The 25,682-nt window shown below is 36.6% G+C and overlaps 1 protein-coding gene across 8 annotated transcripts in view; it reads left to right on the top strand.

The window, feature by feature from the left end:
- The window catches only part of Pan3 (poly(A) specific ribonuclease subunit PAN3), a 147,779-nt gene that overhangs the window by 74,189 nt on the left and 47,908 nt on the right, over positions 1-25,682 (top strand). The window contains exon 2 of one of the 8 annotated variants that reach the window (XM_048341588.1): positions 15,759-15,878. The exons of the other annotated variants lie outside the window; for them this stretch is intronic. Coding sequence (XP_048197545.1) covers positions 15,815-15,878 — 64 coding nt within the window. The 5' untranslated portion in view covers positions 15,759-15,814. The remainder of the gene's footprint in view (positions 1-15,758; positions 15,879-25,682) is intronic. 8 annotated transcript variants of the gene reach the window in all.

Raw genomic sequence — 25,682 nt, 5'->3', positions numbered from 1 at the left:
TGTGTGTGTGTGTGTGTGTCCTGAGGTTTGAACTCAGCGCTTGGGCATTGTCCCTGAGCTGTTTTGCTCAAGGGAAGTACTCTACCTCTTGAGCTTCACTTCCACTTCTGCCTTTGTGGTCGTTAATTGGAGATAAGACTTTTCATGGACTTTTCAAAGATGCTGGCTTCAAACTGCAATCCTCAAATCTCAGCCTCCTGAGTAGCTAGGATTACAGGCATAACCATCAGTGCCTGGCTTGACATCAGTACTCTATTTATTACTTTTGTGTTTATTACGCAGTATAATTATTGATATGTAGTTTCTAAACATCACCAACACGAAGAGCATATAACTCTACAAATTTTTGTTATAATTATTTTTTAAAGCTTACCCTTAAGTTAGTTCAGTGAGGTTACTTGTGCAATTATACTAAGAATTACTTTGTTGTTTCAGTCTGAACTGAATGCTCTGAATTATTTGTACTTCAGGTAGAAACCGTTTATGATCGTCTTAGTAACAATCTAGGTTTTGAAGGCATATCACACATCCAAATTTCTTAAGACAGTGGGAACAGGCCATTTCTCATAGCCACAAATGTAGAGATGATTGATGCTTAATAATTGCTTACTCATTTTATTATTCAGAATTTCACTTTATCTTGGGAAGTAATTTGTTTTGCTCATGTTGGTGCTTTGCTACTTGAGCCATAACTCCAGTTCCATAAGAAATAACTTTATAATTGGTGGGTATTTCTTAAGAGTAGTGAAGATGAATGTTTCACTAAACCTGTATGAAGAACTTTTAAAAGCTATAAATGTTCAAGTTTTTGTAGATGAATAATAGTGAAATGAGGAACAAAAATTGTGCCTGTTTAGAAAGTTTAATGGCATGAAAACTGAGTGATGGTGTGTTGTAAGATACTACAGCATTCTTATAAGCAGTTTTAAAACATTTGTGTTTGAAATTGCATGTTTTCAGTTTTTGGTAACTACTTTGTTTTTCAGGTATATTCAGCAGAATCACTCAAACCTTTTCAAGGTTCTTTAGTTTTCTTCATTAAAAGAGGAATTAGTAAAAAGAACAACTCTTAAGGTCAGGAGTCTCCAAAGTTTTTGTGCCCCATAAGTTGAGCTCATTCTAGAAGGGACTGCTGTGTCTGCGTCTGCTGTGCAGATCCAGATTGTGATGCCCCAGGGAAGGTGGCTGACAGTAGAACTATTAGGAACGTAACCAGGTTGGGAATGCCAGCTGGCTACTTTTCCTGTCCCAGTTGGGAATTTCAGGAAACTGAGGCAAGACGTTTATGGCGCAGAGGGGGATGTGGCTGCTGCAGCTGGCTTGGAAACCTGTCAGGTAAGGCTTAAGTAGTGACCAGTAAATAAAAACTACTGGTTGGGAAATCCCTGGTTAATGTGTCTTGCAAGAATTGAGAGTTCCTCTTGTGGACTTCTCAGTGTGATTTGCATTGTCTTGATTGTCTTAATCAAACTAAGGGGTAGGGGCTGGATGGGAGTGGGTAGGGTTTCCCTTCAACTTATAGGTACAGACTCAGTGATCTACAACTGCAGCAGAGTTCCTGCGGCTCTTGGACTGCTTTCATTGGATTATCACTCCATGGCTCTTAGAACATGGTACTTGGTTTCTTTTTTAGAATCTTTATTTCTGTAAGAAGATAATAGGTGATTTGAAAAGTCTTTTAAGTCTCAAATTCCATTGTTTAGTGATGCAGGTTTATAGGAGTTGAGGACAGTAGGCAAAGACAAAGTAACAGTTTAGAGATAGCAAAAAGGAAAGAAGAGTACAATTGTTAAATTGGATTTTAGGATTTTGAATGGCACATGAACTCTTTGATAAATTCTGTGTAGATAGAAAATTCTACAAGTTTACCTTTTTGCCTCATAGGTAGAAGTCCTGTTTCAGTAATACAAGATTACCTTGGGTAAATCAGTGTATTGAGTGGTTTAGAATAACCTGAAAGGCAGAGACTGTGTGGATTAATAAGTGCTTGAGAATGTTTGTGAATCTCAGCTGAATGTGGAGAATTAGAAGTTGATGAATTTTCTTTGTAAGAGTAATTTTTTTTTTTTTTTTGCCAGTCCTGGGCCTTGGACTCAGGGCTTGAGTACTGTTCCTGGCTTCTTTTTGCTCAAGGCTAGCACTCTGCCACTTGAGCCACAGTGCCCCTTCTGGCCGTTTTCTATATATGTGGTGCTGGGGAATCGAACCCAGGGCTTCATATATAGGAGGCAAGCACTCTTGCCACTAGGCCATATCCCCGATGAATTTTCTTTGTTTTGTTTTCTGTTCTCTCCAAATCAAATAGGTTGGGCACTCTAGAAACCGTTTCTTTATCTTTTGGCTCTCTGCCACCTAGTGCATTATAACTGTCCACTGGAGAGATAGTATTTGGTGAACATATTCACCATGCTCTGTGTTATACCTGAATAGTTGGGGACATTCATGGCTTTTTTGTGTGTGTGCTAATCCTGGGACTTGAACTCAGGCCCCGTCCTTGAACTTTTTTGCTCAAGGCTAGCACTTTGCCACTTGAGCCACAGTTCCAGTTGTAGTATTTTTGGTTTTTAACTGGAAATAAGAGTTTCATGGGCTTTCTTGCCAGGGTTGACATCAAACTGCAATTCTCAGATCTCAGCCTCCTGAGTAGCTATAATTGCAGGTGGGAGCTACCATTTCTTTCTTTTCTTTTCTTCTTTTTTTGTTTTTTTTTGCCAGTGCTGGGCCTTGGACTCAGGGCCTGAGCACTGTCCCTGGCTTCTTTTTGCTCAAGGCTAGCACTCCGCCACTAAGCCACAGCGCCACTTCTGGCTGTTTTCTAAATATGTGGTGCTGAAGAATTGAACCCAGGGTTTCATGTATATGAGGCAAGCACTCTTGCCACTAGGCCATATTCCCAGCCCCCTAGTCCTCCATTTCTGTTAGATCATTCTTCAACTATCCTTTCATTCTAAGCTTCATTCTTTGTCTTTCAGATGTACAGTTACATTAGAGTAGAGCATGTGGGAAGAAATGTAATAAAAGAAATATAGATGTACCCTATTCAAATCCCTAGCACACAAAGACTTGTAAATCTTGACTATGAATGCTAGTGAATGCCTGCATGTGGACTAAATTTTTAGTTCTGGATTATTTTTGGTGGTAGGGAGCTACTCTACCACTGAGTCATACTCCCAGCTCTTTTTTGCTTTTGTCATTTTTTGGATAATGTTTGTTCGTTTATTGGTTGTTGTTTGTTTCTTCTTACAGTAGCTCAATAGCTGGGATGACAGGCATGTACCACAGCTTGTTGATTGAGACAAAAATTCACTAACTTTTCCCCTAAGCTGGACTTGAACAAAAATCTTAAAAGTGTGATGTTCCTATACATTGGTAACTAATAGTCTTGTATTAGGATGGGCAATATTCCTTTGATAAAACAATATATAGTTTGATAGGATTGTATTATGGTTTTAGTCACCAGTTGCTTGGTAACTGTGGGCCATAAGTCTTGTCACCCACAGTCTGAAGTAATGTTGGTTAAACTTCTAAAATAAATTGATCCCAAGTATAGTTACTAAACATGACAAAGGTCATGTCTTGCTTTTGTAACTATGAGACAGGTTCAGATTGATTAGGACCCTCCTGTATTCAGTCTGTCATTGTTAGGCCAAAAGTAACTTCTTTGCATCACTCTAGTCAACTGGAAGGAAGGAGGCACAGAGGAGCACAAGTAGAAAACTTGGAAGCCACCTGCAAACACCTCAGTGAACTCTGGACTTAATGCTTTTAAGTAGTTAGGCTGCATGTAACACATACATAAATATTATACACATATACATATATTTGTATACACACATATTTTGGTTCAGTCCTGGGGCTTGAACTCAGGCCTATGTGCTGTCACTGGGCCCATGAAATTCCCAGATCTCATTTCAGCCTCCTTAGTAGCTAGGATTTCAGGTGTGAGCCACTAGCTCTGGCTGTGTCTACTTTAAAAACAAACAAACAAACAAAACTTCATGGGGCTTGAACTCAGGGCCTGGGAGCTGTCTCTGAGCTCTTTTGCTCAAGGCAAGTGCTCTGCCACTTTGAACCACAATGCCACTTGTGGTTTTTGAGTGGTTAATTTTTAGATTAGAGTCTCATTGGGACTTTTCTGCCTGGGATGGCTTCCAACCGCAATCCTAATCTCCTGAGTATCTAGGATTACAGGCATAAACTACTGCTCCAGCTTGTATCCACTTTTAAAATATCACCAAGCAGATCTAGTAACTGAATTAATGGTTGTCATCCATAGAAATGAATCTTTGCAGCATACTCGAGAGTTTTTTTCTGATTAGATGCTTATAGCTTTAATCATCAGAAATTTTTATTTTTACCAATATTTTTGCATAGAAAGATTGCCAAATTTTACTGTTTGCTTGTTTTAGGCAAAGTTATTTTCTTGATTCCTACTCAACACTGTGTGCCTCAATAATTGTACTGAACCAGAATACAATTGTTCTATTTTAGATACCAGAGTTGTAGAGCAGTTTTTTCAATATTATATAAGTATTTAGATTCTTTATTCTTTTCATTGGTCTTCTGCTCCAATATATTTAGATTTTAGCTTCTTAAAGGTAAAGTTTTCATCTTTCTCCTAAATCTGTTCAAGTGCCTAAAGGCAGCATCTTCAATAGCCTTATTCAGGAAAGCATGCACGAGCCATATTTGCCTTTTATTTGAATAACTTATTGGCCGGTTATCTATCTATCTATCTATCTATCTATCTATCTATCTATCTATCTATCTATCTATCTATCTATCTGTCTGTCTGTCTGTCTGTCTGTCTGTCTGTTTATGGTCGGTCATGGTGCTTGAACCCTCAGCCTGGGTCCTGTCCCTGAACTCTTCAGCTCATGACTAGCACTCTTACCACTTGAGCCACGACACCACTTCCTTGGCCTGTTATTGATGATGCTGTTTATTGTTAATATGCTTGTCTTGAGGACAATACTTTCTGAAATTTGAGATTCTGTTCACTCAGAGGCTTGTTAAAACCCAGCACTTGCTGGGACATGTGTCCAGAATTGCTGATTTTTAGTAGGTTTGGAGGAGTCAAAGATTTGCTTTCCTATTATGTTTGTTGCTGCTGCTATTGCTGTTACTGCTATTGCTTCTTTTCCTGGGACATTATTTTGAAAATAGACCCTCCATTTAGGTTTTTTTTTTAAAGCCAGTGCTGGCTGGGCCTTGGACTCAGGGCCTGAGCACTGTCCCTGGCTTCTTTTTGCTCAAGGATAGCACTCTGCCACTTGAGCCACAGCGCCACTTCTGGCCGTTTTCTGTATATGTGGTGAACCCAGGGCTTCATGTATACGAGGCAAGCATTCTTGCCACTAGGCCATATCCCCAGCTCTATTTAAGTTCTTAATGTCTTCTATTTCCTTTGGAAACCCTTTCACTTCTTCCTCTTAATCTGCTTAGAGCTAAGAACACAAATGGATTTTAAATACCTTTTTTTAAGATAAGAGAAATATTTTGAATGAAGTATCTGTTGCGTGTGAATTAGGTACACGGCATTAGATTGTTCTTTGAGGCTTGTTTTACTTCCTTTCTGATTTGTGTTGCTCTTCTGAATAACTGAAGTTATGTTGAATTCATTGTTGCAGGGGTTATTGAAGCTCAATCAAGATCACAATACAGTAAAACTGGGAATCAGGGACTTCTACTTTGGTAATGTTAATAGGACAAAATAATGTAAATTAATTATATTACATCTAGTTTTTTCAGAATACCTGGAAAATAAGTAGCTTAAGTTCTGTGGCTAAAGTTTCCTTCTCTTCTTTCCTTTTAATTTTTGAAACATCTTGTTTTATTTAGGCAGCAGTTGACCATACATAGTTCAAGAATACTCAATAAGTCAAATACAAAAGGGTACTAGAGATTGGTCTTTAACATTATCAACAATAATACTGTGCTTGCTGATCATCTCTGATATAAAACAACTACATAGGATGCTTCATAAATTTTCTTGTTACCCTTTATGTAAGGACCATGCTAATATATTTTTTCCATTTTTCGTACTGAATACAGAGAAAAGAAGTACTTTCAATGTAAGCTGAACCAAACTCTCCATGTTGCATTTGAATATGTAAAACTATCACAAGGTGTGGGGACATTTGATAGACTCTTAGTACTTGGGAAGTTGCAGCAGGAGGATCACAAGGTTGAGGCTAACTTTTTCTTTAGTGTTCCTCATTAAACCCTCTACTCCCATGAAGAAAAGCCTGGCAAAAAGGAAAACCTAAAAAAAAGAAAAAGGTTGATTAAATTACTTTTAATAGAGGAATGAGGAAAGCATTTATTGATTCTCTTCTTTGTTTGCTTCCTCCTCTTCCTCTCTGTCTTTTCCTTCTTTTTCTCTCCCAGCGCCCCCCCCCCCCCCCGCCTTTCTCAGTATATGGGTTTTAACTCAGATCCTGTGTTTATTCTAGGCCGGCTATATGCTTCTGGCCCCTTTTGATATTTAGTTTATTTTTCGAGAAGGGTCTTGTACATTTGGGCCAGGCTATCCTTTGGTCACAGTCCTCTTTGCTTTTATTGGGAATTACATCCTGTGTGCCACCATGCCTGACTTATATAGCATTTTCTTGAAGTCATTCTTTAATGTCAAATTTGGTGTAGGCATTTCTTCATTGGAAAGGAATCCAAACTTTTGTCATTAATTTAATCTTAACATTTTTTCGTGATCATTTATTTTCCTTTTTATTGTTTAGAATATTTACAATCATTATAATCAGACATATTGAAATTTCTTATTATAACTTAATGTGCTTTATTACTGTAAATGAAAGAAACCAATTACAAATTTACTATTGTTTAGAAAGGAAGAAGGTAGTTTTTATTTTTAATATTAGAAAAGGTAACTTAGTAGCTACCACCTCTTCTTTCAATTTTGATTTGAATATTTTAGAAACAATTTGAGTGTTATTATTTGAAAATTTGCCACCATTCATAGACTGTGGCAGATAACTGTCATGTTGGGTCATTTGGCCAAGTTTGGGGACATATCATTTTTCTGTTTCTTCAGATATTGCAATGACAACTTCACATACAAGTTACTACTAGCAGTGGGTAACATTCCTAAAATTATAGTTAAAATTCTGAGTTTTTTTTTTCTAAATGAGTGAGTTCCTAACATTTAATGGCACTTTTGTGTTAATGACAACTTATTTGTAATACTATTATTTATAAAGGCAAGAATGAAGTTAAAGGGAAGATCACTGTGTGGAGGCCTAGAACTGAAGGTGATTGTACAGTTTTGTGATTTCAACTAAATGTGTCAGTATTGGGGCTTGAACTCAGTGCCCAGTGGCTGTCCCTTTTTTTGTTGAAGGTCATAATGCACTTGAGCCACATTTCCACTTTCCACTTTTCTGGTCTGTCTGTCTGTCTGTCTGTCTGTCTGTCTGTCCGTCCCTCCCTCCCTCCCTCCCTCCCTCCCTCCCTCCTTCCCTCTTTCCCTCCTTCCCTCCTGTGATCCTCAGATCTCAGCCTACTGAGCAACTAAGATTACAGGTATAAGCCACCAGCACCTGGTTTTTCCACTAAATATTATTGAAAAATGTGATAAAACTCAGGCAAATGTATAAAGTGAGCAGACAGTGTTTGAGTTTGGTCAAAGTTAGTAAATTTTGGGAGGAGCTTTAGGATTTTTAATCATTAATGTTTGTAATATCCATGTAGTACATGTATTTTTGTTACAGATACTTAGATAAGTGAAGTATGGTTATATAAATCTTTCCCATAAAGCTTTATGGGAATGTGTTGAAACTTGCCATATTTTACATAAAAATATGAAGTGAGAAAGTTGTATATTTAACCAATTCATTCTCTAACAAGTGAAATGTCACTGGTATACACTAAATATTTCACAGAGTTCTTTTGTGTCATCTCATATGTGAAAAGGACCCTAGATCTTTTTTTTACTTGTCAAAAGAATGATAAAGATTCATAGTGTGGCATCTTTTCTTGCTTTATCCCCTAATTTTATTTCGATTGATTGACTGACGAAGGCTGTAAAAATAAGATTGGAGGTTTTTTTTGGAATTTCCCAAGAAGTGCCTGTTATTAGCATGATAATAACGAAGGATAACAAAATAAGAGTAGCAACGGGTATTAGAAAGAATTCGGTCTTGGAATCTAAAGTTTATTTTGCCATGAGCCTAAATTTGGGGTGCTTCACTAATGGAAAATTGTTATCTCATCTTACAAAAAGTACTCCTTTTAATGATAGCTATTTCTTGAAAGAATTCGGTCTTGGAATCTAAAGTTTATTTTGCCATGAGCCTAAACTTGGGGTGCTTCACTAATGGAAAATTGTTATCTCATCTTACAAAAAGTACTCCTTTTAATGATAGCTATTTCTTGACTTATTTCCCTCTGTGGTAAATAAGCATATTAGAAGAAGCGCTCCAAGGTGAAACTTTAGAAAGAAAAATCAAAATACATATTTCACTGAGAATTTAATTTCCACACATGAAAAAACATGATATTCGCAATGTTAGATATTCCTTTACAGTGTTAGGTGTAGTAAGAATCAGAATATTTGAAGGCGACATCGCTTGTTTGAGATCAGAAAATAATTTTGTCCAAATTAATTCCATTTAATGTTATCTTTTCATTTCCTCCCTCTCTCCTGTTATCCTTCCTTTTCTTCCTCCCTCCTTCCTTTAATTAATAAATTAATTTGTGCTATTAGGGACAGAATCCAAGGCCTGTGAATTAGATCTATTGAGCCACAGTTTCAGGCCCCTCCGTTTTTGGGTTTTTTTTTGGGCCAGTCCTGGGCCTTGGACTCAGGGCCTAAGCACTGTCCCTGGCTTCTTCTTGCTCAAGGCTAGCACTCTGCCACTTGAGCCACAGCGCTACTTCTGGCCATTTTCTGTATATGTGGTGCTGGGGAATCGAACCTAGGGCCTCATGTATACGAGGCAAGCACTCTTGCCACTAGGCCATATCCCCAGCCCCAGGCCCCTCCGTTTTTAATGCACCCTTTTGTCATGTTGTTTTATAGTCATAATCTGTCAACAGAAAAAATAACATAAGACCTCTGGGAAATTATGCCTCTATCTGATAATAGTTAATCAATGTAAATATTTCCTACTATCAATAAGTTTTTAAGTTAAGCCCATTCTGAGACTTCTAGTATTTACAGACTAGGATAGTATGTTCTCTTATACATTTTTCCTTGATTATATTGATATCCAGCATAATATTGTTAAACTATAATATTATAATTTTAAGTAAGTAATTCTGAAAGGCAGTTTTTTATGTAATTGGAAAAATCATAGATAGTAGCTTTGTATGGTTACTTTTTTTTTTTTTTTTAAATCATTTGTGGGGCTTGAGCTCTGGGCCTGGGCACTGTCCCTGAGTTCTTCAGCTCAAGGCTAGCACTCTACTGCTTGAGCCACAGTGACACTTTCAGTTTTCTGGTGGTTAATTGGAGATAAGAGTCTCGGGGACTTTACTGCCCGGGTTGTCTTTGAACTCAGATCCTCATATCTCAGCCTCCTGAAATAGTACCTAAGATTATAGATGTGAGCCACCGGTGCCTGGCTGATTACTATTCTTAAATAAAAACAGTAGATAGTTGTATTAAGTATAACCTTGGGTGACTTACCCTAAACTACTAACTATAAAAATCTTAATTTGAATATTTAAATTGAATGCTGTTACATGGTAGAGTTTTGTGTTTTTGCTTGGTATTTGTATTTATACTACCTTTGTGCTTATATTCCATTTTACTCTTTATTTTTACTAGTTTATTTTTACTCATATTATCATTTACAAATTGGTTATGTACCAGGCACAGTGGCACACAATTGTAGTCCCAACACTTAGGATAATGAAGCAGAGACTTGTCATTTCATAAGTTGCATAAATTAAACAGCAAGATCCTAAGTATGGTGGCAAATGTCTGCAAAACTAGCTACTGGCAATGGTAGACCTGATCTGAAAAACAAACTAAATGGAAAAAGACTAGCAGAATGGTTCTAGTGGGAGAGCACTTTCCTAGGAAGCCTCAGTGCCACAGAAGTAGACAGATAATTTGATCTCCTCTGTGTAGAAGAAAGGAGTTTTTGGTGATTTGTTCAATACATCTTTTTCTAATAATTAGAAATCATGATACTCTTATTGCAATTATGACTTCTTTTCTTTGGAAAAAGATACATTATGTAGTTTGTGACTTGTATGTATGTGTGTACATGCATGTATGCACACCAGTCCTGGGACTTGAATTCAGGGCCTAGGCACTGTCCCTGAGCTGTTTTTGCTCAAAGCCAAAACTCCTTGAGCCACAGCTCTGCTTCTGGCTTTTTGGTGGTTAATTGGAGATAAGCATTTTACTGTTTTACTGACTTTCCTACATCACCTGGCTTCAAACCGTGATTCTCAGATATGTCTCTTTGGTAGCTAGGATTACATGTATGAATCATTGGCACCAGGCTTCTATCTACATTTATTTTTAGTCTTACCCTTGACTCTTTCCTTGTGTACTTAGTTTGGGCTATACTGGCCTTTTTCAAAAAATACATCAAGCTCCTTTTGACTCCTATTCTTGGCATTTGTTGTTTCTCTTGTTATTCCCATATCATAGCTGGTTCTTTCTTTTAATCTCAACTAATATGTCACTTCTCAAAACAAGTGTAAGCTGCTGGTGCCCAGCTATTATGTTCACTTTTTTATGTTGTATAATAATTTGTGTTTTGAACATTTTATCTGTTCCTTAAAAAAAAATTAGAGCTACCTCAGAGATTTTATAAAATCAGAGTATAGTTGAAATAGTCTCTCATTATTGTGGCAAATATTAGGTTGAAAGTTTTTCTGAAATCCAATCTTTATAAAAAGAATATAGGCCCAAATAAACTTTTTTTTAAATAGAAAGTAGCTTAGTTTAGTAGAAAGCTTTACTTTTATATCATTAAATAAAACGACTTGAAAAATATCATCATATTCCCATCTATTTTCAGTGTTGAAAATTTTGAGATGTTTAAACTGTTGAGATTGAAAGCTTTCTAGTTGTAAAAAAATTTAGACTTTTCTTCTCGTAGGTACCTTCTGAAGACCATTTAGTAGCACTTCATAGTCACCAAGAAGAGAATTGCCTGGAGAAGTTTCTCAGCAGATGCTTAGACTTGGTTTTATTATAAAGTGATACTTTGTCTAAGTTAAAACCAATGGAGAACATAAACCATTCTGTGATTCAGTTTACACATAATTCTAAATTTGATAGTTTAAAGTAGTACCTTCTACTAGTCTATGAACCTATTACTTAGGTTCATCTTCACTAATGAAATATTTCTAATGAATTTATATGGCTTAATCCATTAATGCTAGGAAGGATAAATTATTAAAAATTCATAAAAGTTAACTTGGCTTAATGTTAATCTATGAAAATTTATCAAGCATGCACCTCATCACTTTCCAAGGTACATTACTGCCAAGTGCGATGCACACCTGTAATCTCAGAATTTCAGGGGCTGGAAGGAGGAGAATTGTTAGTTCACAGACAGCCTGGGCTACATAGCAAGATACTGTCTCAAAAAAGAAAAAGTATATTGTTTCCTAGATTCTCTAAATTTACCTATCCCATTTCTCACCCAAATTCTTACTTTACTTCCTCTTCGGTCCAAGTACAAGTCTGCTTAGCCTTTCTCAGTGGGCTCTAGTGACTTACACCTATAATCCTAGCTACTCGGGAGGCTGAGATATGATTGCCTTTGGAAGCCAACTATAGCAGAAAAGACAGCCACCATAAAGCCAGAAGTGAGGCTATGGCTCAAGTGGTAGAATGCTAGCCTTGAGCAATAAAGCTTAGGGACAATGCCCAGGTTCTGAGTTCAAGCCCCAGGACTGCCCCCACTTCCCCCCAAAAAATCCTTTTGCACAGTCAGCATCTCCCTGCCCCAAGGGCTTGACACTTGCTCTGTGTGGGATATTTTATTTCTTGAGATCTTCACTACTTTTCATTCATTGAGGTCTTAAGACTCTTCTTCCTTTTCTTTCTTTTTTTTGAAACAGGACCTTTCTATGTAACAAGGCTGACCCTGGATTTGTATCCTCCCACCTCAGCTTCTTTGAAAACCTTTTCTTCCTTGCTGAGATTATAGACATGTACCATCATGCTCCATTTCAAATGCCAGATTCTTTTTTTTTTTTTTTTTTTGCCATTTTTACTTCTGAATTCTTTATTAACACCTTCTGTTCTTGTGCTTTTGTGTTTGAGAATCTCACGATGCATTTTTAGACTTTTGGCCCAAATATATGTGTATTTCCTCTGTTAAAAAGTTAAATGTGGGCTGGGGATATAGCCTAGTGGCAAGAGTGCCTGCCTCGGATACACGAGGCCCTAGGTTCGATTCCCCAGCACCACATATACAGAAAACGGCCAGAAGCGGCGCTGTGGCTCAAGTGGCAGAGTGCTAGCCTTGAGCGGGAAGAAGCCAGGGACAGTGCTCAGGCCCTGAGTCCAAGGCCCACGACTGGCCCAAAAAAAAAAAAAAAGTTAAATGTCTCTGAAGGCATTTTTATCATCTGTTGTAATCAAACATGGAGACCTACAGTAAATATGAAATTTTTTAAGTGCTTGAAGAAAATATGTGTTAGATCTTTCTGAAGTTCCTAGAATCTTACTCAATGACTCATCTCATGCATTGGTTTGAGGAAGCTTTCATATGTAGTTACAGATTATAATTGCCTGCGTTGTTTTGAAAATTTCCCTATCTCATCTAAGACCTAATAAATCAGAAACCTTACATTTGGAACAATGGTCTTCATCTATATTTTAAAATCAACAGAAAAAAAAAAACCTTACAAGATTCTGATACTTACCTCTTCTTCTAGAAGGTGAATAAAACAACTCTAGAAAAATTTAAAGGAAGGTTAATTTTGTCTGATTTAAGCGAGGATATGCAAACAGAAAAGATTCATGAAAAGAAGAAATATTTGAGGTATGTTTGAAGCTAGATAGAATGTCTTTAGATGTTTTTTTTTTAACACTTTAGAATCCATGAAGTTTTTGTTGTTTTTTTAAAGCACAATACAGCAGTGTTCTTTTTTTTTTTTTTAAGGACTGTTGTTTATTAGTGAACTTAAGGAAAAGATAATTTAGAGTTAGGTGAAGAGTGAATTGGGTCTGGAACTGAAATATAGGCTTATTAAAGCAGGATTCCTCCTGCTTTACAGGAAAATCTAGCCTTCGCTTGGAGGAGCAATGGTAGGACAAGGCCATTTGCAAGTAGGTACTATACTTTTTGCTGTTGTTTATTTTAAGCACAACACACACCTGGCTCAATTGAATACATGTTTGTCAAATACCATACTAAAAAAATTGATAATAATACATAATAGTTGTACACAACCATTATTGAGCTCACATGAATAATTCTGTTTCATAGATCTCTTAGTCACTGCTTGTGTAATAAGGAGAGCAGTTACTTCTGAGATATCCAAACAGTAGTATTTCATTTTAAAATTAGAATAGCTAGGCAGTTGAAAAGGTTAAGTTGTACTGGAGCATGGAAAATGGCATACAGGTAGATTTTTCCCATATTAAACATATCTGATATCCTTCTCTTAAAATCTTAAACAATTTTTCCCTTGCCTTCCCAGAATTTGGCACTTTTATTTTGAGTCTTTCAGAATTTGAGGGAGAGATTACTACGGGGAAAGACCGGAACGATGGATAGGAACATTCTTTATATAGCAGGAACTGGAAACCGGGAAGCCTTAACTTACTTATGCTCCCAGAGAACCTGTGAACTAGGAATGCCAAAACTTAATTAGAGCTTAGAACAGTGGTTTTCAAGCATTCTTTTTTATAAAGCTTGAGAACTAGGATGAGGTCTGTATGTAATCCCAAATCTAAGATTATCATTAAAATTGTCATTTGCAGTGTTAAGTTTATTACATAAAAATTTATTCAGTGAGTATAAGAAGGCTATTTGATATTGGTGAATAAAATAGCTTGAAAATTGACAATTAGTATATATATTCATCAATTTCTTCTGTATTTTTATCCTAAAACATGATAATCATGGTTTTCATGAATAAGATGTACACAGTTCCATCCAACTTTATGTGATTATTTGTGCACTTAAATAAAGATTATTACAATCACTATAAAACCTATATGTAAATACACAGGTGACAGTATGGGTGCTTTAGGTTAAGATCTGTAGTGAAAGATCCTACCTTAACACAAATATGTTGGTGTTGGTATGTGAAAAACAAAACAAAACAAGTGCATACTAATTTGAGCCTGCACTTGTGTTTTACCGGCCTAATAAGTAAACAGAAAGTGTACTAAAAAAAGTTTACATAAAAAGAAATTCAAATCAAGCACTTGGAGAACCCCAAGGCATTTCTAGAAGCCTAAGGTTTTACTTAATACAGTTTAAGGTGCTGATTAAAGAAGGCTTGTTTGTCAATAGAAGGGAATTTACCAACACAGAAGTTACAGACACCAAGAGGAGAAGCTTTTCTCATTGGAGATTCTCATTTGAACCACAGGTTATACAAGATTATGAGTTATACAAGAACCACAGGTTATACAAGATTATTTTGTCTTCCAGTAGTGTGTAACACGTACTTTGCCTTATAGTGATGGCCTTATTTTCCCTGTAATTCTAGTTGAGACAGGCTTGGTAAATGATGAATTAATGAGTTACTGTCCCTTCCCCCCCAATTACCCAAGTATCAGATGCCTATATTTTATTTAATGAGTATAAATCCCAAGACAATGCATAATCTATGTTGCCTGTCATAAATCTGAGCTCTGTAGCACTGAGATCATTAGCTGAGTATCAAGAATTCTTCACATTATAACTTAAAAATAAGTATTTTTTGAGTAGGCTAAATATCTTCATACTTGGTTCATTAATAGCTGATAATTTTTAAAACATGAACAGTAGTTTATTGGTCATCTTTATAATTGGACATAATCTTGAGTCAAATGCTATGTGAAAACCCTTGAAAGAACAAAATATTACATTATTTACAAATTAGTGTGAACAGTTCAGTTCTTGTTTATTGTCTTTAACTTTGTTACCAATAGTGTATAGCATAGTAGACGTTAACTCATGAAATGGAAAGTCTCCTTTTTGTTGTATCTAGAAAGTCAAAGGCCATGCATATTGATATTTTTCTTTTAAAACATGCTTGGGAAGGCAAGTCCCTGTTTCAGAACTTGAAAAAGCATGTTACTCTTTATATTCTGATTCAGAATGTTTTTTTCTAACCAGGGAAAGAACCTTGCACCGAAAGAATTATGTAACATATCCATAGACATGTCCACTGCTAATAGGTAGAGACAGTTTTTCCCATTGTTTCTCTCTCTCTCTCTCTCTCTCTCTCTCTCTCTCTCTCACTCTCTCACACACACACACACACACACACACACACTTTATTAATAAACCTAAAACAGAATACTTAACTGTTTATATTCCCTGCATATGTCTTCCTCTGTCAGAAATGATAAGGTTTTGAGTGATAGCTTCTCTTGTAAACTTTGTTGGCTATTTAACGTTCTTGCTGTAAATGGTTGAGTGAAAGCTTTCAAGTGCCTGTGGCATATAGATGCCTTCGGTTTACTGCCTACTTCTGTAGTTGAAAGGAAGTTGATCTATTTTTTTTTTTCTTTTTTGGACCCAGTAACTTTGTCCTTTCCACTTGGGTGTTGAAAGAGCTTATGAGCAGTAGCTGTTCTGATTTTTGTTGGTTGTTTTCTCTAGGGAACAAGCTCTACCCTCTGAGTCAGCACTGGACTTGAAGATAAATCCTACAATTCATGAAACTGACTGATTCGACTAAAGGATGGATAGTTTGGGCAGCGTTGGACAGCTCTATGAGGGGTCTGTTTGTTTAACTGAAGGGATTGTTGAGTTCAGCAACTTTTAAATTCTCCAAATAAGGGGTTGCTGTTGTGAAAACAGGGTTTATAAAGGAATCAGTTCTGACACAATTAACATCAGTATTCCTATTGACTCTGTTTTTGGTTGTCACCAGACATGAAACAACTCTTTAATGTGAAAGAATTTTACTGTTACTTGTTACCAGCAAGAATTTGTATGCTCTGAGAAGTTAGTGTAGGATTTTTGGGTTTTGCTTATGAATCCAAGTTATCCTTTTTCCATATTTGTCTCAAGAAAACATTTTGGCACTTGAATTATTTAACCTTTGCAGAGCTAATATACATTTATGGCTTGAAATGTTTGAGGGATAAACAGGACTCAGTTTGATTAATATTTTATTAGATCAGTGGATAATTTACATGTCAGATTATGACTAATATTGTAGTGTGCTTTTTTGCTAATAAGTTTTAATACTAATAAAATATTTACCTTAAAATGTATAGTTCTTATCAGTCTTTGAGGAGGTTGATTATAATATATAATAAAAATGGATTTTTAATCTGAAACATGCTGGGTGCTGTGGTGCTACACACCTATAATTCCAGCTTTATGGAAGGCATAGGTAGGATGTTTACAGTGACCAGCCTGGGAAAAAAATCATGAGACTAAATAACCAAAATAAAAGGGCTGGGGGTATGGCTCAGATAGTAGAATTTCAGCCTAAGAAGTACGAAACCCTGAGTAAACCCTAGGACTACAAATAAAGTAAAATAAAATAAAAATGCTCTGAGGGCCAGAGGCCCAACTTTATCCCTTAATTTTTAAGTCCTAGTAGATTGTTCACTGACACTTTGAATAACCTTCTTGGAGATTAAAAGAAAAATTAAGCTGAAGGATAAATTTTGTTTCAAGTATTTAAAAGATTGTATGACTTATATAAATAATGAGAATTTTGTGTAGCCAGTATTTTGAATAGATTTTAGATTCTAGTAGTTATCCACCATGGCACTTGAACTTTATAGACAAATGAACTTATGTATAGTTTTACTTAGGGTTTATTACTTGCATGATTATCATGACCGTAAGTACTGCTTATTAAGATTATTTTTAGATTTAAGAATTAATTGCGGGCTGGGAATGTAGCTTAGTGGTAGAATGCTTGCCTAGCATGCATGAAGCCCTGGGTTCGATTCCTCAGCACCACATAAACAGAAAAAGCCAGAAGTGGCGCTGTGGCTCAAGTGGCAAAATGCTAGCCTTAACCAAAAAGAAGCTGGGGACAGTGCTCCAGACCTTAAGTTCAAGCCCCAAGACTAGCAAAAAAAAAAAAAAAGAAAAAGAAAAAGAATTATTTGCAAAGCTTAATTTAAACAGTGAAATTATTAAGGGAAATACAGAGTAGTTTAACTTTTACTTAGTAATATTTTGGATGGTGGGTTGGTTTATTTTGTACAGTCTATTCTTTAATTATTTGATCCACAATTAAAACATACACCTGAATGACTGTATCATGCTTGTTCTAGTCATAGCTCTGTGTCTTTCAGTATTTCCTTTTTTCAAATCCATTTAGTTGCTTAAACAGGATAGCAAAATGTTCTCAATTTGAAGTTTAGTAAAACATTAACATTTTTACTTTATGGTAAGATCTTGAAGAATTATTGCCATTAGTCCCATGGTAAATAAAAGTGACCAAAACTGTAGTCTTAATTTATCACATTCCTAGATTCTAAGATGCCATTTGTCCTCCCTCCCTTCCTCCCTCCTTCCCTTCCTCCCTCCTTCCCTCCTTCCCTCCTTCCCTCCTTCCCTCCTTCCCTCCCTCCCTCCCTCCCTCCCTCCCTCCCTCCCTCCCTCCCTCCCTCCCTCAGTCCATCTGTTGTAGGGCTTGAACTCATCTCTGAGCTTTTCTAGTGCTCTACCACTTGAGCCACCATTCCACAGTTGCACTTACAGTTTTCTGGTGGTTAATTGGCAATAAGAGTCTCATGGACTTCCCTATCCAGGCTGGCTTTGCACCATGATCCTCAGTTATCAGCCTCTTGAGTAGGATTATAGTTGTGAGCCATCAGTGCCCAGCTAAGATGCCATTTCTTATAAAATGTACCTCACCAGTAAATAACCTTTGGGGAAGAAAATATAAATTCATAAATTAAAATAATTAATAAAGGGGAAATAGAAGCATTTTGCTTTAATTTTAAGAAACTAAATTTCAAACTAGGTCTTTAAACTCAGATGCTCTAAATTATTATTGTACATATCCTTTATACTTGGCTTCATAATATCTTGTTTCTTTTCATGAAACCTAGACTTTGAGTATCAACAGTATAGTTTTCGGTCTTATAAAATGAAGAGTGCCAGAAAGTTTAATGGATAAAGGTTTGAATTAGTCATGTTAATTTATTTCAATCTTGACATTTTAGAATATATCCTGAAATTTTAAAAAATTGTATTTTCCCTGTACTTTTTCTTTGTAGATAACTTTTTTCATAGCCATGTAATGGTTTTAAGTTAAACAGCATGAGGTTGCTACACAGTGTAATACACTGGAGGAACCCATACTTGGGTCTCATTTCTACCATTACTGACTTAACACACCTACTGAATTATGTTTAGCCCTAATTTAACAGTTTGTAAAAGCAGAGAAAGAGCTGGTTTCCTTCTGGCTTGTAACTTTTCCTTCCCCCAATCCTCCCCCACTCACCCCCCTGAGTCCTGGGACTTGAACTCAGGTCCTGGGCAATGTCTCTGAGCTTCTTTAGCTCAAGGCTGATAATCTCCCACTTGAGCCACAGTGCCACTTCTGGCCTTTTTTCTGTTTATGTGGTACTGAGGAATCAAACCCAGGGCTTTCATGCGTACTGGGTAGGCACTCTACCACTAAGCCATATTCCCAGTCCTGTGCTTTTTTTTTCTTTAAAAGGATTCTTACCACATTCTAATCTTTGAACTTTACGTTGTCAATCTTTAAAAATTAAATTTAAAAGTTGAGTTACAGTGTTTTAAGCCTCTTCTTTTTCCCCCTTTTTTCTTTTTTTCTTCTATTTTTGGATGGAGTGCTAGGAATCAGCCTCTTATGTGTGCTAGGCAAGTATGTTACCTTTTAAAAATCAGTGATTTTCAGGTGTGATGCTACCCATATGATCAGCTGTTTGAGAAGTAGAAAGTAGGAGGATCAATGTCTGAGGTTGGCTTAAGCAAAAAATAAAAATAATAAAAAATAATAATAAAAAATGAGACCCTACCTGAAAAACAGAGCATTTGGAGCATAGCTTAGGTAACCGAATGTTTTTGCCTAGCAAGCATGATGTCCTAGGTTCAATTTACAGTATCACAAAAAAGGAAGAGTAGAAGCATTGTATATTTTTGTGTTGTATATCTCTTACTTACATCTTCTTGGGTTTTTAGAGTTTCTTCTTTAAGCTGTTTTTCAGAACTAAAGTTTGTGACAGTGACTTTATCATTTTAAGATGTTGGATTTACCAAGGCACAAGTGACTTAGGCCTGTAGTCCTAGCTACTCAGAAGGTTGAGACCTGGAGGATCATAGTTTGAAGATAGCCTGGGCAGAAAAATTTGAGCGATTGAGCAAAATTCTGGCTGCAGATGTGGCTTAAATAATATGAGCAAGCAAGCTTAGTCAGAGCATGAAGTTGTGAGTACTGGCCTTAGTACTGGCACCACAAAAAAAAGCGCAAATTTTTCTTATGTAAGCACTCAGTCCTAACCTATACCATCAGAATTATTTATTATTAATAGAGTGATCTATTATTAAGAATGAGATTTTTCCATGCAATTAGAATATGTAGACTTTTGAATGATTTAATGATTTTTTTTTTGGCCAGTCCTGGGCCTTGGACTCAGGGCCTAAGCACTGTCCCTGGCTTCTTTTTGCTCAAGGCTAGCACTCTGCCACTTGAGCCACAGCGCCGCTTCTGGCCGTTTTCTGTATATGTGGTGCTGGGGAATCAAACCTAGGGCCTTGTGTATCCGAGGCAGGCACTCTTGCCACTAGGCTATATCCCCAGCCCCTGATTTAATGATTTTAATATGAAAATAGTAAGGGTTTGGGGTGTGGCTCAAAGGGTAGAACACCTGACCAATGAGGATGATGCCCTGAGTTTAAACCTTAGTATGATCTTTAAGAAAAAGTAAAATCTAATCTAATTATATTACTACGTCTTTTCTACTTAGTAACTTGAATTTTAGTTTAAGGTACAATATTTATTTTATTAGTGTATATGTTTAAGTACTTCAGGTGCTAGTAGTTGGTGATAACTTTTCCCAGTCACTAATATAAGTCACTTAAGTGTATATGGATTTAAAAGTAGTGTAATCAACCTGTTTATTGCTATAACAAGAATTTTTTACTTTTCAAAACATCTTACCCCTTCCCTAAGGAATGTGTTTAGATAAAAACAAAACAGACCAGGATTTTTTTTGGGGGGTGGGGGGCAGTCCTGGGCCTTGGACTCAGCCTCAGCACCATCCCTGGCTTCTTCGTGCTCAAGGCTAGCACTCTGCCAACTGAGCCACAGCGCCCCTTCTGGCCGTTTTCCATATATGTGGTGCTGGGGAATCGAACCGAGAGCTTCATGTGTAGGAGGCAAGCACTCTTGCCACTAGGCTATATTTCCAGCCCCTGGACCAGGATTTTTTTTTTTTTTTGGCCAGTCCTGGGGCTTGGACTCAGGGCCTGAGCATTGTCCCTGGCTTCTTCTTGCTCAAGGCTAGCACTCTGCCACTTGAGCCACAGTGCCACTTCTGGCCATTTTCTGTATATGTGGTGCTGGGGAATCGAACCTAGGGCCTCATGTATATGAGGCAAGCACTCTAGCCACTAGGCCATATCCCCAGCCCCATGGACCAGGATTTTTTAACCCTGGATTTTTCTGTAACAATTTTTTTTTATTATTAATTGAACATAAATTTTTTTTTACAAGTTGTTGTGCAAAGAGGGTGCAGTTACATAGTAGGGCAGTGTGTACATTTCTTGTGATATCTTACAACCTGTTTTTCCATCCCTTGTCTAGGTCAGGTAGACCCATATGTAATATACAATGTATCAAGCACGTATACAGTGTTCACAGACTTGGTCTCTACTGTCTCTCCATCTCCCTTTGTTAACAGTCATATATCAGGGAGATCATGCCCCTTTGTTTTCTGTGTTCTAGGCTTGTCTCACTCAACATTATTTGTTCGAGTTCTGACCATTTCCCTGCGAATAACAATATTTCACCATTCCTAATCGCTATGTAGTATTCCATTGTGTATAAGTACCATATTTTTTGGATCCATTCGTCTGTGGAGGGGCATCTGGGTTGTTTCCAAATTTTGGCTATTGTGAATTGTGCCGCGATAAACATGGAAGTACAAATGTCCTTTTGATATCTTGGGTTTTGCTGTTTAGGATAGATGCCTAGGAGTGGTATGGCTGGGTCATAGGGTAGGACTATATTGAGCTTTTTGAGTGGTTGTACTAATTTGCACTCCCACCAACAATGGAGAAGGGTTCCTCTTTCCCCACAGCCCCTCCAGCATTTGTTGTTTCCTGAGTTCAGAGTATAGGCCATTCTAACTGAGGTGAGGAAGGATTTTTCTGTAACAATTTTAATTGTAGAGCAGGAGGAAAAATGACTTACTGGAGACGACAGTTCATAGTATTTGTGTAGGAATGAGTGAACAAAAACCTGTGAGATTGTCTTACAAAACCCTTGAAAACCTTGTAAAGTTGTCCCTCAGCCATATATGGGCAGTTGGAAGAGTTCCCACAGTTCTCAAACTGGTAACAGTGATTTGCTGTGCCTACATTCTTTTGGGCAAAGAGTGACTTATGCTGCACACCTGCCGTCCACTAGGGATTTTGCGTTCTTGTGTTTGTGTTAGGCATGAGAGAGGGCCTGACTCTATAAACCTTGGGCACCAACTCCTCTCTGAGCATATAAATTGTACACAATCCTAGGTGCAATGTGTACTTTATGAGTTTTCGTAAGGGGAGAGAGAGCATATGAATTACCATGAATTCCCCTAGATTCTACTGTGTCTTTTTCTCTTGAAATTTGGCTATGTGCCAAATGGTAAGTTTTTGCTGTGAATGGTACTATATGCTATATGTTTTAAATTGTAGCTGATTTCTGAATGGAGGAGTAGTCTTTCTTCGTCTTAGGGTCCTTACTGAGAGGCTTTTAAAGTATTGTGTTGTAAGGTAGTTTTACTTAATATGGGAATGATCAACACTGGGAGAATTTCTTGCATTAGTGATGTTATTCTGGAACGTCTTAATATCTTACTTCAGAAATGTCTTTCCAAGAGAGTGGAGCCCTACATTGCATATAGCTACCTATATTTGAGGAATTTGACAGTTTTTATTTATAATAAATACCTCCATGACATTGAAACCTAATTGCAATAGTAACTACACCAAAACACCTTCCTTAAATGCATTTTGTCCTACTGAATAATAGGAATAGGTTAAGAAACAAGTTTGCTTCTGTAGTACCTAAAATACCAAGTGGAAGAAAAGGCACATTGAATTCAATTTTGAAGTTGGGTTTTTGTACTCACCCTCTGATTCATCATGAGGAAAGTAAAAGTGGAGTAACCTGCTTTTAAAACCTGTTAGAATTTGAGGACAAAAATAAAGTAGCTGTATATGATGCTATGACTATGTAACTTTATGAGGCATGTGTGTAACTTTGTTTATTCATGAGTGTGATTATATTAAGTTCCTTATGATGGCTCTGTCAGGAAGGTAATGCTTCCTCTGTCCTTAATTCTGTTCAAGATGCATACTTTATTACTTTGGTGGTTGGAGTTACCTTAAAATAAATATAGTATAACCTAGGTTTGTCTAGTTGGCAATGATTATGAAAAGAGTGATATTAGTAACCTTTAGTACTCTTTCAGATGACTATCCCCATTCCAGTTTCTTCCAAAGTCTTTTTTGCTTTTGTTGTTGCTTTTTCATACAGATGGGTTGGGTTGCTCATGTTTGCCTGTAGAGATGACTGATGTCTCTCTGTTTTGCTTAAGGCCAGGGCCATTTGCTTTTCTTCTTCCATTTTGCTATATTTAATACTTCTGGTGGTGATATTGTGTGCCATTTCTGAAAACTGATGATTAGCTGTTGACTTATTTTCATCTTAATTGCTAATACTAGAAAAAGAGGAAAATTTCACATTTACATTGATATCTTCTCAACATATTCAATTTGTGCTGACAATGTGCAAGTAAAAAATGTTACCCATGTCTGAACTTTAGAACACTGGTGTTGGCAGTGCTGTTGACGATATACTATTGTAGGAAGAAGCAGACTTGGAGACATGGAAACACAAAGTAGCCTCAGGGAAATTGAACAGTGTCCTCATCTTTACAGTATTGTCTTATTCATGAACATGGGTTCTGTGTTTGCATTTTTCTTGTCAAGTTTTTCATACATAGAATTTCCCATAAAATCTTAGGATTTTCTGTGTTTTAGATCTTATAAATATTATGTTAGATTTATTCATAGATAGTTTAATATTGTTTGGCTTCATAATTGGTGTGTATTAAACCACAGTTTTTCTAAATAGGTGAGGATATGAGGTTGAATTTTTTCACATTGAAAAGACTTTCTAATATGGTAGAGATTCTTGTATTTGAACAGTTACGTTTTCTGCAAATGATAGTTTTATTTATCATTTGAAATCTTTTTTACTGTTTTATTCAGCTGGCTAGGGTCCTTAGTATATATAACATTATGAAGAAAGTGTTCAGAGTTGACTACTTGGCCAACTGCTATTGTCTTTTTTTGTTGTTTGTTTTGTCTTTGTTTGCTAGCTCCTTTTAAATAGAATGATATTAATGTTTTCCAATTTTGAGTAATCTTTACTCTGGGATTGCATACACATTTGTTTGAGGAAAATCTTATTTATTTCCTGGAATGGGTATAAAGATATAGAAATAGCTTTAACATTTATTCAGTGATTGCTAATAAGCTACAGGATTAACAAGATAAAAGTTTCTACTATAAATAGCATTCGTGATTTAATTTTTTACTTTATGATTTTCTTTGAGGTATTTATGGTTATTATGATAATAAAAAGTTTTACATGATCATTGGTGGTGGCTCATGCCTATAATCCTAATTAACTAGGAGGCTGAAATCTGAGAATCATGTGATATTTGAAGTCAGCCCCAGGCAAACAAATCCTGAGACTCCTATCTCCATCAGCCAGCAAAAAGCTGGACTTGGAGCTGTGGTTTAGTGATAGATTGCTATCCTTGAGCAAAAAAGTTAAGGGAATGCACAGGGCCTTGTTCAAGGATCACTATTGTCACCAAAAAAAAAAAAAAAAATCTTAATAGGTATTGCTAAGTTGTCTTTAAAAATGTTAAAAGTTCTGGATACCCATACCCAAGGCTTACACCTGTATTCCTAGCTATTCAGTATGGTAGAATCTGAGGATCCAACATGGGCAGGAAAGTCTATGTGAGAGTCTTTAACTGCCAAAAGCCAGAAATGGAGCTATGGCCCAAGTGGTAGAGTATTAGTCTTCCCCAAGAAAGCTTAGGGACAGTGTCCAGGACATGAGTTCAAGCCCCAGGATTGGCAAATCCTGTGCCATGCCCTCCCCTCCCCCATGTCAAAAGCAATATGTCAGTTCCCCTTTTATCTGTAATTTTTATTGTCCATGCCAGTCTTGAGACTTTTTTTTTTTTGCTTGTCCTGTGCCTTGAACTCAGGCCTGGTTACTGTCCCTGAGCCTCTTTGTGCTCAAGGCTAGTGCTCTACCACTTGAGCCATAGCCCCCACTTTTGGCTTTCTCTAAGTTTGTTGGAGGTAAGAGTCTCACCGACTTTCCTACCTGGGCTGGTTTTGAACTGTGATCCTCAGATCTCAGCCTCCTGAGTTGCTAGGATTACAGGTACAAGCCAGTGGGACCCAGCGAGAGGAGACTATTAAGTCAGTTTAGTTGCATTGCTTTGTTCATATGTAATCATCTTTTAAAACCCATGTTTGAGGCATTTGATTTTCTATAAACCAGCTGGTATAATTAGTCCATTTTATATTGGTTGCTTTCTATTTTCATAAGTTCTAGGAGCAATATATTTTGCAAACTAGCCCTTCATTTAAAATACTCCAAATGTTTTTGTTCTGTAGAAACTTCTATGTATGTGCTTGAGATTTTTATTTTTGAAAAGTTTAATGAATTTCCTTTCTTGGTACTTGAATTTTGTGTCTTTATTGTAACATTGTTTTAAAAATAATGTTCTGAGAGTCTTTCGATTTCATTATAAACTCTTATTCTAAATGTTCATCTGTAATATATGTGACTGATAAATGAAAAGAAGATTCATGTTTATGAACTTTTTTCTAAATAATTGTGTTTATTCCATCATTTAGTGGTGTTTGGCAATTCATCACATCTAACTATTGTGTCCACTTCTTCCCTAAAGTTTGAAATACACCACTTTCGCTTTATGGTTATGTTTCATATATGTATGTGAGGTCAGTTTTGGTGTCTTACTCCACTGTTGCTCTACTGTTCATATGGGCCTCTATCAAGCATCTCTAATACTAGTTGTGATAACTTTCAAACGTCTAGCTAGTATTAGTACTCTTATCTTTAAATTTATTTTTATTTCCTGTTTTTTCTTAATTTTCTGAGCTATTCTCAGTGTCTTTGCTAATTGTATTTTTCTGAACTGGCATTATGTTTTAAAATCATATGTATGCTTCATTGTTTAGATTATCTTTTATTTCTATCAGAATTTTAATTTTTTTATTCATATAGGGGTCTCATTGACAATAATGCTTAGATGTTTT

Source organism: Perognathus longimembris, chromosome 3, assembly GCF_023159225.1.
Source record: "Perognathus longimembris pacificus isolate PPM17 chromosome 3, ASM2315922v1, whole genome shotgun sequence".
Lineage (NCBI taxonomy): Eukaryota > Metazoa > Chordata > Mammalia > Rodentia > Heteromyidae > Perognathus > Perognathus longimembris.
Note: the sequence above shows the minus strand (reverse complement) of the source record. Positions and strands in the feature narration are given on the sequence as shown.